Source organism: Chiloscyllium punctatum, chromosome 49 (assembly GCF_047496795.1).
Source record: "Chiloscyllium punctatum isolate Juve2018m chromosome 49, sChiPun1.3, whole genome shotgun sequence".
Lineage (NCBI taxonomy): Eukaryota > Metazoa > Chordata > Chondrichthyes > Orectolobiformes > Hemiscylliidae > Chiloscyllium > Chiloscyllium punctatum.
The window spans coordinates 28767391-28783486 of record NC_092787.1 but is presented as its reverse complement, the minus strand read 5'-3'; the positions used below and the strand labels follow the sequence as shown (position 1 = coordinate 28783486).

The window sequence follows — 16096 nt, the reverse complement described above, 5'->3', positions numbered from 1 at the left end:
GGGGTAACATTTACCCCCCCACCTCCCCGAAACAAAGCACCATTTTGCCCAAATCCTTCCCTGACCCTCCATGGCCACATTTCCCGTCAGGAAACCCACAAATCCTTAATTGCTCCCCACTTCCAAGTGATTGGGGCAAAGAGAGGAGGGGCCATAGCTAATGGCTGTTGGACCTTTGAGGATTTGTAGCCAAACTTTGTTCCTGACCACGGTGAGGCCTTGCAGGTCGGCAAGGCAGAAGCATCCTGGGGAGGTGTGGAGGTAAGAGGGGGTCAGGTTCAGCATCAGTGTTAAGCTTTGTTGGGATCTTTCCCTGACCACTCACTTTAAGATGAGATGTGTTCCCTCAGTACTCACTGAGGTTGGAATTTGAGATTCTCCTGCTCCCTGACAGGAAGGGGATGATTGATCACTGCATCTGGACAATGGACACGGCCCTTTCATTCCCAGACTGACCAGATGCTCAGGGAGTTGACCACGGCGAGAGTCAACCTGGAGGGGCATCGCCACAGCAGTGCTGCAACTAGGATGGCGACCCCTCTGGCTTAGAACACCCAGTAAGACAAGGCCAGTGCCCCCCCTCACTGACAGTGGGGCAGTTTCACTGTCCCCCCCACCCCTCACTGACAATAGGACAGTGTCCAGTGACTGGTGCCAGGTTACTTTGTCCAGCTGCCACCCAGAGTTTCATGGCACAAAACCAACCACAGTGCACACAGAATCATTCCACAATCTCACGATCAGCACACAAACAGACCAAGAACTCCAATCCCACAAGGGACATAGCCCTCTCCCTTCCCCTGGGGCCACTCTGACTGAGGGGGAGGGTGGTTTGTTGGGGGGGGGGAGAGGAGGATACCGTAAACTGAGAGCTCAGCCACATCTGCACTCATTGCTCCTCACCACCGTCACACTTTTCCATCAATTCCAGCGTGCGGCAAACTGACGGGAATCAGCAACCCACTCACCGTGAAAACATCTGGATCGAGGTTTGGTGCCTGGATGACAGATCCTGCCTCACCAGAGGGGGACAGTAAGGTATGTCCTGGCAAACACCAAATCACCGCTCCCTTCAAACTGAGCTCAGGCCAGTTAATCTCACTGCACCGTGGTGGGGTCTAGGGGAGGAGACAGGATGAAAAACAGGCAGATTGTGAAGGAGAAATTAGTCAGACGGGGCAAGGAATTCGCAAAAAAAATAAATTGCTGAGACTGAAGTGACGGTCTGTCTGAATACAGTGGGTGCAGGGATGAAGAGTTAATAGGTTGGGATTTGGTGTCCTCCAGGGTTTTTGTTTGGGATTACCACCCTAATTGATGGAAATTTGAGCTGCATTTGACAAGTTATTTTCAACTTGTTTGTAAGAATGCAAAGTGGAAGATTCTGTATGGAGACAGGACCGATGCCAACGTGTATGTATCTATGAAGGGAACAGACCAGTTAATCTTTCGAGAATGGCCCTCTGCCATACATTGCACATATTGAATACCTATCAATGTGCTATGAGAACTGGGAGGAGACGCAAATACACAGGCTGACACACAGTGGGAGACTCACTTTGAAAGGATTGGAATTGAAATGAGAGCCTTGGTTCGAGCACGCTTGGAGCTCAGTGACCAGCTCCAATCTCTGTGTTACAAAGAGGATCTGGAGCTACTGGAGAAGGTGTGAGAACATTGACGAGGATAATTCGCAAGCACACAGTCTCCATTTGGGCACATGTTCTCCATTGTAACATGGAAGTTTGGACAGACTGGGCCTATCGTTGTTGAAAAGAGAAAGCTTATTGGTGTGGGGAGGGGTGGACAAAGTTTCCCAGTCCTTTCGGATCCTCCCTGACTCCAGTGATTCCCGAAAGATAACCACCAATGCCGCTACAATCTCCTCAACTACCTACTTCAGGAACTCTGGGGTGTAGTCCACCCAGTCCAGCTGATCAACCCAGCTTCGGCCTTTTCAGCTTCTCCTTCGTGAAGGCCATTACATTCACGTCTGTGCCGACTCTCTCCAAGTTCTGGCACAGCACTGGTGTCTTCCCTTGAATGGGTTGGCAGAGCTCTGGATTTGTTTGTCATACATTATGGGCACAGTGGTTAGCACTGCTGCCTCACAGCGCCAGAGACCCGGGTTCAATTCCCGCCTCAGGTGACTCTCTGTGTGGAGTTTGCACATTCTCCCCGTGTCTGCGTGGGTTTCCTCCGGGTGCTCTGGTTTCCTCCGACAGTCCAAAGATGTGTGGGTTAGGTGAATTGGCCACGCTAAATTGCCCGTAGTGTTAGATGAATGGGGTAAATGTAGGAGGGGAATGGGTCTGGGTGGGTTGCTCTTCGGAGGGTCAGTGTGGACTTGTTGGGTCGAACAGCCTGTTTCCACACTGTAAATAATCTAATCTAAACCTTTCCCTTTTGGAAGAATATATTTTGACTGTCTCCATCTTCTTAGACTATAGTCCATATAGTTCAGCTACTGTTTCTCCTTTCAACCTTGACCTCATTCCCAGGAGCCCGGCCTCGTTTCTCATTGGATTAGCCACACACTGCTTGAGGAAACACTCTGGCAAATGTATTCTCTTTGGCCCTTTATACCGCTCCTATCCCAGTCTATACCCTGGTAATTAAAGTCTCTAATAACAACAGCACTATAACTTTTCTACCTCGCTGTGTCTTCTTTGCAAATTTGTTCCTCTTGCTGTACACTAGCAAGATGTCAATGGAATACACCAGAAAATTTAATTGCCTCTTCTCTGTTCATTAGCTCCAGCTAAATAGATTGTATCCTTGATTCTCTGCGACATTCTCTTTCTCAAACATGGTAATGCTCTCCTAAGTAAATCCTGCCACCCTCCCCATTTCCAGCCTTTCCTGAATATTCCTGTGTGCAGTCCTGTCCTAATTTAAACCGGGACTCTTATTACTGCAGCATCACACTTCCACTTGGAAATATGTGCCTGTACCTTACCAAAACTATTGACCACTATCCATACCTTCACACACTTACATTGGAACAGAGATTTAGACTCACTTTCCCTCGCACTCTGAGCCCACCGAATAACCTATTATTCTTATTCTGGTGCCATCTCTTTTTCCCCACTACCCTCTGCCCCCTCAATAACCCACTCTCCAATTATCTCCTGTTTCTCACACTCCCTCCCTCCCAATAACACTCACAAATCAGCACAGGCCAAGTTAATCAAACTGAATTTGAACCAATGAATGAGATAGATTGGTTGGTGCTGCGGACCTCAGGCAGGGAGGAAGATTTTAGGGCAAGTCTGTGAAAAGGTCGAGAGGCAGTGCGTTAGTGGAAGAATTTCACTCTAGAGGTGACAGTCACTGAACCCAGGCCCACCAATGGTGACATGATTAAAATCAGGGCTGGGCAATAGCTGGACAAGATCGGGGGGGGGTAGAGAATAAAGGAACCCTGACCCCAGTGGCCAGCTGCAGCCTCTCCAACGGTGAGGGTATAACAATCGATACTGAGAATGGAGCTGCATGATCTAGAAAATGGTTTCATGCAAGTTCCTGTCTTTGCTTTTTCCAGCTGAGTTCAAGGATCTGAGCAAGATCCAACCAGATCATCAGATGCTCTCTCATCCCAGAGAGGACAGCTGGTAGTGGTTTAATCTGAGGGTCAACATACCTCATGTGAGGAGAGAGGTTGAGGAGGAGAGTCTACTAATCTCAATCCGTGCAAGAATTAAACCCACACTGCTGGTGCCTCTCTGTATGGCAAACCAACCTTCCAGCCAACTAAGCTAATTGTACAATAACAACTCGACAAAGGACAAAGGGAATGCCACACTGTTAGAGAGTTGGTGCTGAGGTTTTATGGGTTTCAAAACAAATGCACAGAGAAGGGTGAATGGCCTGATCTGTCTGTATCCTGGAGATAGAATGGGGAACAGCTCTCAGTTCGTTCGAGTCCAGGAAGATGCTGATGTAATGGTGATGTCACTGCACTAATAATCTCAGGAGAAAGTGAAGACTGCAGATGCTGAAGAGTTAGAGTTGAAAATTGTGGCGATGCAAAAGCTCAGCAGGTCAGGCAGCATCCGAGGAGCAGGCGAGTCGACGTTTTAGGCATAAGATGAAGGGTTTATGCCCGAAATGTCAATTCTCTTGCTTCTCGGATGCTGTGCTTTTCCAGTGCCACACTCATAATCTTAGGGTAATGGATCTGAGGAAAACAGAAATTGCTAGAGAAACTCAGCAGTTTTGATAGTATCTGTGGAGAGAGAAACAAAGTTAAAAGTTTCAAGTCCAGCAACCCTTCTTTAGAAGAGATAGCAGCGAGGGAAAGGTGGTATATATACTGATGACAGGGACATGGGGTTGGGAAGTGAACAGGTAGATGGAGACAGAACCCAGAGAGAGTTAGCATTTAGAGTCCGGTACGATTTTTCTTCAGAACTGAAAAGGTTTTGGAAAGATGTCTTTTTTAGATCATTTTGACTGCAAGTCTATTTTCCAATGCATTTAATAGAACATAGAACATTACAGCACAGTACAGGCCCTTCGGCCCCCAATGTTGCGCCACCCTGTCATACTAATCTGAAGCCCATCCCACCTACACTATTCTATGTACGTCCATTTGCCTGTCCAATGACGATTTAAATGTACTTAAACTTGGCGAATCTACTACCGTTGCAGGCAAAGCATTCCATACCCTTACTACTCTCTGAGTAAAGAAACTACCTCTGACATCTGTTTAATACCTATCTCCCCTCACTTTAAAGTTGTGTCCCATCGTGTTTGCTGTCCCTATACTTGGAAAAAGGCTCTCCCTGTCCACCCTATCTAACCCTCTGATTATCTTGTATGTCTCTATTAAGTCACCTCTCAACTTCTTCTCTCCAATGAGAACAGCCTCAAGGCCCTCAGCCTTTCCTCATAAGACATTCCTTCCATACCAGGCAACATCCTAGTAAATCTCCTCTGCACCCTTTCCAAAGCTTCCACATCCTTCTTATAATGCGGTGACCAGAACTGTACACAATACTCCAAGTGCGGCCGTACCAGAGTTTTGTACAGCTGCAGCATAACCTCCTGGTTCCGGAACTCAATCCCTCTATTAATAAAGGCCAAAACACTGTATGCCTTCTTAACAGTTCTGAATAAGTTATATTAGACTCGAAATGTTGATTCTGTTTCTGTCCCCACAGACCTCCTCAGTTTCTCCAGCATTCTCTGTTTTTGATATGTTTACACACGCTGACTACAAAAGTGAAAGAAAAATCCTATCGTTGGTCTGCAAATCCATCAATCCCTCAAGATGTCAGTGCAGTTACTCAGTGGTAAAGAAGGCATACAGAATGTTTACCTTCATTAGCCCGGGCACAGAATCTCTGAGTAAAGAAACCTTGTTACAATTTAATAAAACATTGGTTGGACCCAATACTCTGTGTAGTTCTGGTTGCCTCGCTATCAGAAGGAAGTGATTACACTGGAGAAAGTGCAGAGGAGATTCACCAGGATGTTGCCTGGGTTAAAAAGTCTCGGTTATGAGGAGAGACTGGGTAGGCTGGGATTGTTTTCCTTGGAGCAGAGGAGGCTGGGGGGGATTGACTGAGGTTTCCAAAATTATGAGGGTTAGATAAGGTAGATTGTGAGAACCTCTTCCCGATGGCAGATATGTCTAAGACCAGAGGGCAAGAGTTTAAGAGGAGGAGTAAGTGATTTAGAAGTTTCAGAGGTAATTAGACATGGAGCCATAGAGATGTACAGCATGGAAACAGACCCTTCGGTCCAACCCGTCCATGACGACCAGATATCCCAATCCAATCCAGCACCCGGCCCATATCCCTCCAAACCCTTCCTATTCATATACCCATCCAAATGCCTCTTAAATGTTGCAATTATACCAGCCTCCACCACTTCCTCTGGCAGCTCATTCCATACACGTACCACCCTCTGTGTGAAAAAGTTGTCCCTTAGGTCTCTTTTATAACTTTCCCATCTCACCCTAAAGCTATGCCCTCTAGTTCTGGACTCCCTGACCCCAGGGAAAAGACTTTGCATATTAATCCTATCCATACCCCTCATAATTTTGTAAACCTCTATAAGGTCACCCCTCAGCCTCTGACGCTCCAGGGAAAACAGCCCCAGCCTGTTCAGCCTCTCCCTGTAGCTCAGATCCTCCAACCCTGGCAACATCCTTGTAAATCTTTTCTGAACCCTTTCAAGTTTCACAACATCTTTCCGATAGGAAGGAGACCAGAATTGCATGCAATATTCCAACAATGGCTTAACCAATGCCCTGTACAGCCATAACATGACCTCCCAACTCCTGTACTCAATACTCTGACCAATAAAGGAAAGCATACCAAAAGCCTTCTTCACTATCCTATCTACCTGCGACTCCACTTTCAAGGAGCTATGAAACTGCACTTCAAGGTCTCTTTGTTCAGCTACACTCCCTAAGTCCTTACCATTAAGTGTATAAGTCCTGCTAAGATTTGCTTTCCCAAAATGCAGCACCTCGCATTTATCTGAATTAAACTCCATCTGCCACTTCTCAGCCCATTAGCCCATCTGGTCAAGATCCTGTTGCAATCTGAGGTAACCCTCTTCGCTGTCCACTACACCTCCAATTATGGTGTCATCTGCAAACTTACTAACTGTACCTCTTATGCTCACATCCAAATCATTTATGTAAATGACAAATCTTTTCATACAGAGAGTGTTGGAAATATGGAACGTGCTGTCTGAGAATGGGGTGGTGGCAGGTACTCTCATAATGATTAAGAAACATCTGGGTGAGCACTTAAAATGCCAGGGCACAGTAGACTATGGACCAAGTGCACGTCAATGGGATTAGTGTAGTTTGGCGTTTGTTGGGTTGGTATGGACATGGTGGGCTGAAGGGCCTAAGTTTACACTGTTTGACTGTATTCACAGTTTTCAATTCACTGCTAAGGCTTCAGGCTAATTCTCAGCAAACACATTGCTCATTTGACAGATGTGGCAATCCCCATTGTAGCAGCTGAGACATATCACAAGATTTGTATAATATCATGAGGGTTCTAAAAACAGTCAGTTCACCCCGTCCCCCAATGTTGACAGCTGTAGACATGAGTGTGTTTATCATTGGCAGTTGTCATTTTGATTTGTGGAGTCCAGATCCTACAAAGTATTGCAGAAGCTCAGCCCTTCAGAACCTCATTTTCAGTTGCTTCACCACATGGTCACGGGTTCACTATATTTATGCCCCTGTTTCTCCCAGGATTATTTAATCTCCTCATACCAATCTGTTCACTGGAGCCATTTCTGTCTCAAAATTTCAACCTCATTTGATCTGACAATGGATTTCTCTTGCAAAAGTGACTTTGTTTCCTGCAAAGCTTCAGCTGAATCGGAGGCCTCCCACTCTGTCGGCTTTATGACTGTCAACATAACTCCATCAGAGACACAGCAACAGACACTGTGGTTCCCCAGCTGTTCCACTTCACTGACCTACTGCTCCCCACAGACCCCTCTCTGACCCCGTACGAAGACACAGTACGCAGAACTCAACACAATTACTCTTAACATTGGTGTTAAGTTGAAGTTATTGTAGCAATGATTCCCAGCAGTAATGTCAGTGTCAGATTGAACTAATGAGGTAATCTTTATAAATCATTGATGCAGCAGTATTTACAATGCCAGACCCAGTTCAGATTACACAGCACGGCAGGAACATTACAGCTTTGGGGAAGATGGTGATGAGAGCAGTCGGAGAGATTGAGAACTGGCTGATGAGGAGTGACTGTGCAAATTGAACTTGTTCTCACTGGAAAAGAGCAGCATGTGAGATGGTCTGTTTGTGTTTGAAGCATATTAACAGGGGGAGGTAATGTCCCTTGGCCAGTTATCCAGAGAGTCAGACTAATCCCACCAGGGCAGATGGTGAGATTTGAATTCAGCAATGCTGTGTTTTTAAAAGTGAGCCAATTGACAACCATTGGCATAAAGCCCCGACCAGTTTCACTTATATTCTTCTGTGAAGGAAATCTACTGTCCTTACCCAGTCTGACTGGCATATGATTCCAGACCCATAGTGTAACTGCCCCCTGAAATGGCCAGGAAAAATGGCCAGGGCGGCACGGTGGCACAGTGGTTAGCACTGCTGCCTCACAGCGCCAGAGACCCGGGTTCAATTCCCACCTCAGGCGACTGACTGTGTGGAGTTTGCACATTCTCCCCGTGTCTGCGTGGGTTTCCTCCGGGTGCTCCGGTTTCCTCCCACAGTCCAAAGATGTGCAGGTCAGGTGAATTGGCCATGCTAAATTGCCCGTAGTGTTAGATGCAGGGGTAAATGTAGGGGAATGGGTATGGGTGGGTTGCGCTTCGGCGGCTCGGTGTGGACTTGTTGGGCCGAAGGGCCTGTTTCCACACTGTAAGTAATCTAATCTGAAAAAAACACATCTCTGGAGCAAGTGGGACTCAGACCTGGTCCTCCTGGCTCAAAGATAGGGATGTTGCCATATGCCATGAAAGGCGAACACTGTAGTTTTGGGTGATACTGTCAAGGGGGCAGTGTGTGAATAAGCAATAGGTGGAGCCAAGGATAGATCTTGGGGGACAACAGAGGGAACAGTGTAGCGGAGGAGTGTGTGTGTGGTGGTGGGATGGGGAGGTGTAGCTGGTTACTGCTGGGTTATGACTGGGAGGGAGCCAGGCAGGAGCATTCCCAGGCAATGGGACCATGCTGCAGAGGAGGATGGTGTGCTCAATGTATCTGATGTTGCAAACCAGGTGAAGTGGGAGAGGGGTCCTTCATCACCGACTCATGGGATGTCAATTGGGACTTGGATGAGATCCAGAGGCTGGAGGGATCCCAATGTGAAATTATGGGAAATTGTGCATAGTTTTGACTCAGGTCTTATTCTGATTAATGTTTAACTGACAAATCCATCTTGATGTTGTCTTGTCTAATTTTTCCATAGGTTTATTACATGGATGGTTACCATAACAACCGCTTTGTGCGTGTTTATAAGTCCCTGCAAGATTTCATGGGTACGGACAATTTCACAGTGTACCGTCTGCCTCACCCATGGTCTGGTACTGGTCAGGTGGTTTACAACCAGACCCTGTACTTTAATAAATACCAGAGCCACATCCTCATCAAGTTCCACATTCCCACTGAGCGGCTGCTGACTCAGAGAAGCCTGGACTACGCCGGCTATAACAACATGTACCCGTACTCCTGGGGAGGCCATTCTGACATCGACTTGATGGTGGACGAGGGTGGGCTCTGGGCAGTCTATGCCACCAATCAGAATGCTGGGAACATCGTCATTAGCAAGCTGGATCTGGGAACGCTGGAGGTGATCCGGAGCTGGAACACAGGCTATCCCAAACGGAGTGCAGGGGAAGCCTTCATGATCTGTGGCACTCTGTACATGACCAACTCACACCTGGGTGGGGCCAAGGTTTACTACTCATACAACACCAACACTTCCACCTATGAGTACACTGACATCCAGTTCCATAACCAGTACTCTCACATCTCCATGCTGGATTATAATCCCAAAGACCGAGCCCTTTACACGTGGAATAATGGTCACCAGGTTCTATATAATGTCACGCTATTCCACATCATTAAATCTGATGAGTTGTAAGGCCATTCAAATTCCTTCCTTTCCACAATGATACAGTCAGTATAGTGATATATCGATCTGGAAGACCTGTAGAGGTGTTTATGTATATTCCATAGAAAGGACATGTAGCCTCATTGACATTTTAGTTTGGTTTCTGGGCTATTCCTGTCTCCACATAAAAAGGTTTCCTCAATTAGCTGATATCTGCCCCCAATTCCCAACTCATAACGATACTACCTCCCTCCTGCTCTCCCTCTCTCTGTGTTCTCATACACTCTTCCTCTATTCCTTCCTTCCCACTTATTGTCCCTTCTCTCCCTCTCCACTTCCCTCCTAACTCCCTCCTCACTCCCCCTCCCTATCTTTCTCTTCCTGTCCCTCTCTCACTTTCTCTCCCCTCCCATTCATCCCCCCGCCCCCTTCTCTCCAGTGTTGAGGATGGTAGGACCCAAGTTGTTGCTGTTGAGCTTGGGATCCACGGTAGCAGCAACCACAGGAACCGAACCTGCTGATGGTCAGGGACCTCCTCACTCGATCTTCAATACTTTGGCAAATTGTAAGAGGCGGGGAACAAAACAGTTCCTCCCATCTCACTTCCCCCCCCTCCCAACTTGAAAAACACTCCACCTCTGCAAAAATCTATCTCTTCTACCAATTACCATCAAGGACCATGGGACTGGCTCACTCTGGACATGCAGCTGTCAACTAACTGGACTTCACCCTCACTGTCACTGGACTATAACCTTCTGTAGTGTTCCTCAGCTGCCTCATTGTTACCTAAAAGAAGTTACTATTTAATCTGAAGAGATGTAATTATTTGAGCATAAGTCCATTGTGTGATGAGTTGTGTGTCACAGCTTGTCAGTGACACAGTGTAAAGGCCCAATTAACATCTATGCGTTGGATAACTACAGTGTGAGCTGCATCAGATTAACTAGACCATATTTCCTATCCTAGAACCTGGTACTTTAAGAATCTGTTCTGAATTCAACCCAGGTTGATTTGTAGAGTTTAATATTTCATATCAGCCCGTTCTGGTGCACAAATCACATCATCACAGTAATTAATTCTCTCTTCATGTACCGATTGTCAAAATATTGCTTCATTCTTTTGCAAAGCTGTGGGTTTGTGTGAGTGAAGGTGAGCGAGTGTATCTGCATTATGTATTTGTAAGTGTGTATCTCTCTGATAGCACTCTGTGTGTGCACTGTCAATCTGTACATCTGAGTCTATCTCCATTTGTACCTGTGTGTTTGTCTTTGTTACTGTATCCGTGTGTGTCTGTTATAGGGTCCATTTTGTGTGCACAGAGTTTGGAGGTGGGGAGGGGGGCTGTCCATATCCATGAGTGTGTACGTTGGTGTCTACACATCTCTTTTGGCCTCCATCTGCCAATGTCTGTCAGTTTATGCAGAAGAGCTGGTTTGCATCAGAGAGTGTTAATGAATGTGTATGACATCATCTTTATGGGCATCTGGTGTGTTTGTGCGGCAATGTGTGCATGTTTGTCTGTCTCTGTGAATGTGTCTGGCAGTTTGTCTCAGACTGTCGGTCTGTGATAGTATCTGTGTGTGAATGGGTTAGTCATGTTAGTGTGAGAATGTGGGTGTCTGCGCATTGGTCTATGTGACTGAGGTTTTGAATGTGTTAGTGTGCGGGTGTTGGTCTATATGTAACTGTGAGGTTTTGAGTGTGTGCATGTGTGATGGTCCATGTGAGTGTTTGGTTTTGAATGTCTGTGTGTGTGTGTGTGTGTGTGTTGGTCTATGTGAGTGTGAGGTTTTGAGTGTGTGTGTGTTGGTCTTTGTCAGTTTGAGGTTATGAATGTGTGTGTTGATCTATCTGAGTGTGTCAGTGTGTTTGTGTTGGTCTATGTGAGTGTGAGGTTTTGTGTGTGTGTTGGTCTGTGTGAGTGTGAGGTTTTGAATGTGTCAGTGTGCTTGTCATAGAGATGTACAGCACAGAAACAGACCCTTCGGTCCAACCTGTCCATGCCAACCAGATATCCCAACCCAATCTACTCCCACCTGCCAGCACCCGGCCCATTTTCCTCCAAGCCCTTCCTATCCATGTTGAAAAATGTGTTGCTGGAAAAGCGCAGCAGGTCAGGCAGCATCCAAGGAGCAGGAGAATCGACGTTTCGGGCATAAGCCCTTCTTCAATTCTCCTGCTCCTTGGATGCTGCCTGACCTGCTGCACTTTTCCAGCAACACATTTTTCAGATCTGATCTCCAACATCTGCAGTCCTCACTTCCTTCCTGTTCATATACCCATCCAGATGCCTGTCAAATGCTACAATTGTACCAGCCTCCACCATTTCCTCTGGCAGCTCAGTCCATACATGCACCACCTTCTGTGTGAAACAGTTGTCCCTTAGGTCTCTTTTATATCTTTCCCCTCTCACCCTAAACCTATGCCCTCTAGTTCTGGACTCCCCGACCCCAGGGAAAAGACTTTGCCTATTTACCCTATCCATGCCCCTCATAATTTTGTAAACCTCTATAAGGTCACCCCTCAGCCTCTGATGCTCCAGGGAAAACAGCCCCAGCCTGTTCAGCCTCTCCCTGTAGCTCAAATCCTCCAACCCTGGCAACATCCTTGTAAATCTTTTCTGAACCCTTTCAAGTTTCACAATATCCTTCCAATAGGAAGGAGACCAGAATTGCATGCAATTCTGTTGTTTTTGTGTGTGTCAGTGTGTGTGTGTTGGTCCATGTGCGTGTGAGGTTGTATGTGTGTGTGCGTGTGCGCGCGCGTGTGTATGTTTTGGTCTATGTGAGTCTGAGGTTTTGTGTGTGTATATTGGTCTGATTGTGAGGTTTTGAGTCTGTCAGTGAGTGTGTGTTTGTGTTGGTCTATGTGAGTGTGAGGTTTTGAGGATGTGGTTTTGAGTGTGTCAGTGTGTTTGTGTTGGTTTATGTGAGTGTGAGGTTTCGTGTGTGTGTATTGGTCTATCTGAGTGTGAGTTTTTGAGTGTATCAGTGAGTGTGTTTGTGTTGGTCTATGTCAGTGTGAGATTTTCAATATGTCAGTATGTGTTTCTTTAGAATTTTATCTCTTGTTCTCCGCCAATGGCAGTGAAGAGAGGGGTTGGCATGTGCTGCTACTGACTGTTGTAACAGGAAAACAGTGCGACTGTTAAAGTCAACCTCTGGATTTGCCTCTTTCTATTTTATCATTAAAAGGAGTCCAAGATGAGTTATAAAGAGTCCCTGTGAATCCTTCAGTGTTTATGCATTTGGTTGGAGTCTTTAACTCAACACATTCCTTAGATGTTGTAATTTCCACAGTGACCTGCAAATTCCCCCTATTCCAGTATATCTCTAATCCCTTTGGGAAAGTTCCTGTTAAGTCTGCTCCCACTGCCCTCTCAGGCAGCATGTCTCAGAATTCAACAACTCACTGAGTCAAAAACATTCTCCTCCTCTTCCCCCTCTGGTTCGGTAACCAATCGCTTCTCTCTGGTTAGGCATGTCCAGCCATTGAAAACTCCTGATTACTCGAACAATATTCTCCATCATGTGGACCCCTCGATGAATTCTTCCTCTACCTCTACTCTCAGGGATTGCACCCGATGTCGCCGATCAGACGTGCAGAAACCTCATACTCTGTCTTTTTATCCCATTTTGAACAAGCTTTGAAAGTTTTTGATGGGCCATTTTATAAAATCACGAAGAGTTATATATGGTAGGGTCCTAGGGAGTGTTGCTGAACAAAGAGACCTTGGAGCGCAGGTTCATAGCTCCTTGAAAGTGGAGTCGCAAATAGACAGGATAGTGAAGAAGGCGTTTGGTATGCTTTCCCTTATTGGTCAGAGTATTGAGTACAGGACATTGGTTAGGCCACTGTTGGAATATTGCATGCAATTTTGGTCTCCTTCCTATTGGAAAGATGTTGTGAAACTTGAATGGGTTCAGAAAAGATTTACAAGGATGTTGCCAGAGTTGGAGGATCTGAGCTATAGGGAGAGGCTGAACAGGCTGGGGCTGTTTTCCCTGGAGTGTCGGAGGCTGAGGGGTGACCGTTTAGAGGTTTACAAAATTATGAGGGGTATGGATAGGATAAATAGACAAAGTCTTTTCCCTGGGGTCGGGGAGTCCAGAACTAGAGGGCATAGGTTTAGGGTGAGAGGGGAAAGATATAAAAGAGACCTAAGGGGCAACATTTTCACACAGAGGGTGGTACGTGTATGGAATGAGCTGCCAGAGGAAGTGGTGGAAGCTGGTACAATTGCAACATTTAAAAGGCATCTGGATGGGTATATGAATAGGAAGGGTTTGAAGGGATATGGGCCGGGTGCTGGCAGATGGGACTAGATTGGGTTGGGATATCTGGTCGGCATAGACGGGTTGGACCGAAGGGTGTACATCTCTGACTCTGTGGTTACATCATGGAGAGAGACCATTCAGCCTGCCATGTCCATGCTAGCCTTCTAAGGAGCAATTCACTTTGTGTGACTTGCCTGCCTTTTGCCCATAAACACGCCCTTTTGCTGCATGTTTATAATCACAAATGATGATCCTATTTCCTTTCAAATCCTCCGCTGACCCTGCCTCCATCACACTCTTGGGCAGCCCAATCACTCACTGGGTGAAGTCATTTTGTCACATCTACCCAGTGTTTCTTTGGCCACTCATTTCTGTTCCTCGACCCTTTTGCTAATGAAATCCTTCACGTTTTTGAACAGCTCAATCAAATCTCCATCCAGTCTTCACTTTTTTTTAGATTAGATTACTTACAGTGTGGAAACAGGCCCTTCGGCCCAACAAGTCCACACCGCCCCGCCGAAGCGTAACCCACCCATACCCCTACATCGACATTTACCCCTTACCTAACACTACGGGCAATTTAGCATGGCCAATTCACCTGGCCTGCACATCTTTGGACTGTGGGAGGAAACCGGAGCACCCGGAGGAAACCCACGCAGACACGGGGAGAACGTGCAAACTCCACACAGTCAGTCGCCTGAGGCGGGAATTGAACCCGGGTCTCAGGCGCTGTGAGGCAGCAGTGCTAACCACTGTGCCACCGTGCCGCCCAGACTATTCTCGAAGGAGAATAGTCACAGCTTCCCTGACCCACCAACACAACTGAAGTTCCTCATCCCTGGAATTCTTTCCAGACTCTCTCCAATTCCTTCACAGTACACAGTCCTCCAGCTGAGGCCACACCAGGGTTTTAGAACAGATTTAACATAGAGTTCTTGTACTCTATCCTCTGATGAATAAAGCCAAGTCTTTATCAATTGCTCTCTCTCAATCTGTCCTGCCATCCTCTGTGATTGATGCACATTTATCCCCAAAGCTTCCTAACTCCTGCACACCCTGAAAGAGCTGTACTATTTATATTCAAGTCTTTCTCTACACTCTTCCTATCAAAATCTATCATTTCCCAGTGCTCAGCGTGAAGTTTCATCCGCCACTTGACAGACCATTCCATCAGGCCTTTTGTGTCCTTCATCCCACTCATTTCACAATGCTTTCAAATTTTCTAATAGATACACATATTAACATTGTACATCATTCCCAATACACTGTGCTGTCTCAAGAAGAGCAGAGATCCAACAGAGACCTCGAGGAAACTCCATGTCACACCGTGGGCGGCACGGTGGCACAGTGGTTAGCACTGCGGCCTCACAGCGCCAGAGACCCGGGTTCAATTCCCGCCTCAGGCGACTGACTGGGTGGAGTTTGCATGTTCTCCCCGTGTCTGCGTGGGTTTCCTCTGGGTGCTCCGGTTTCCTCCCACAGTCTAAAGATGTGCAGGTCAGGTGAATTGGCCATGCTAAATTGCCCGTAGTGTTAGGGGTAGATGTAGATGTAGGGGTATGGGTGGGTTACGCTTCGGCGGGGCGGTGTGGACTTGTTGGGCCGAAGGGCCTGTTTCCACACTGTAAGTAATCTAATCTAATCCAACCCCAGCCCAAAATGCATCCTGTGACTGGTTCCCTCTTTCCTGTCATTCAGCCAATTCTATTTTCATGTTGCTCCTATCACTTTGATTCCATGAACTATAACCTTGCTATCAAAACTGTTGTGTTCCATGTTATAAATGGCTTCTGGAAGGCCATGTTCACTAAATCATGCTGCACATATATGAGAGTTATATGAAGTGTATTAATGTGAGGTGTGAGCCTAACTGATTGGAATTGCTGGTGTGCTGAAGTGAGCTGAGACAACTAGTGTAGTTCAGATGATATAACATACCCCTCATCATCGAGACCCTTTACAGACCTGTCATTTTTCTTTGATGAGATGATAAATACAAATTACCCTTAACAAATGTATGCAAGTTTTCTTTGATTAATTCACATTTATATATATAGAAAGATTTTTGAACTTTATCTAATCCTTTGCAGTCCCGGTCCTGGAGTGTTTGATGGGGTCAGTGTAGAGGGAGCTTTATTCTGTACCTAACCTTGTGCTATCCCTGTCATGGATGTGTTTGATGAGGGACAGTGTAGAGAAAGCTTAACTTTCAGTTTTAAAAAGTAGAGGGAGCTTTAATTACACATG

General features: G+C 46.4%; 1 protein-coding gene across 2 annotated transcripts in view; it reads left to right on the top strand.

Annotated features, from left to right (window-relative positions):
- LOC140469503 (noelin-like) overlaps positions 1 to 12779 on the top strand; it is a 54981-nt gene extending 42202 nt beyond the window's left edge. For both annotated transcript variants that reach the window (XM_072566074.1, XM_072566073.1), the window contains exons 5-6: positions 932 to 1038; positions 8928 to 12779. In XM_072566074.1, coding sequence (XP_072422175.1) covers positions 932 to 1038; positions 8928 to 9602 — 782 coding nt within the window. In that variant the 3' untranslated portion in view covers positions 9603 to 12779. The remainder of the gene's footprint in view (positions 1 to 931; positions 1039 to 8927) is intronic.
- Positions 12780 to 16096: the final 3317 nt, after the last annotated feature.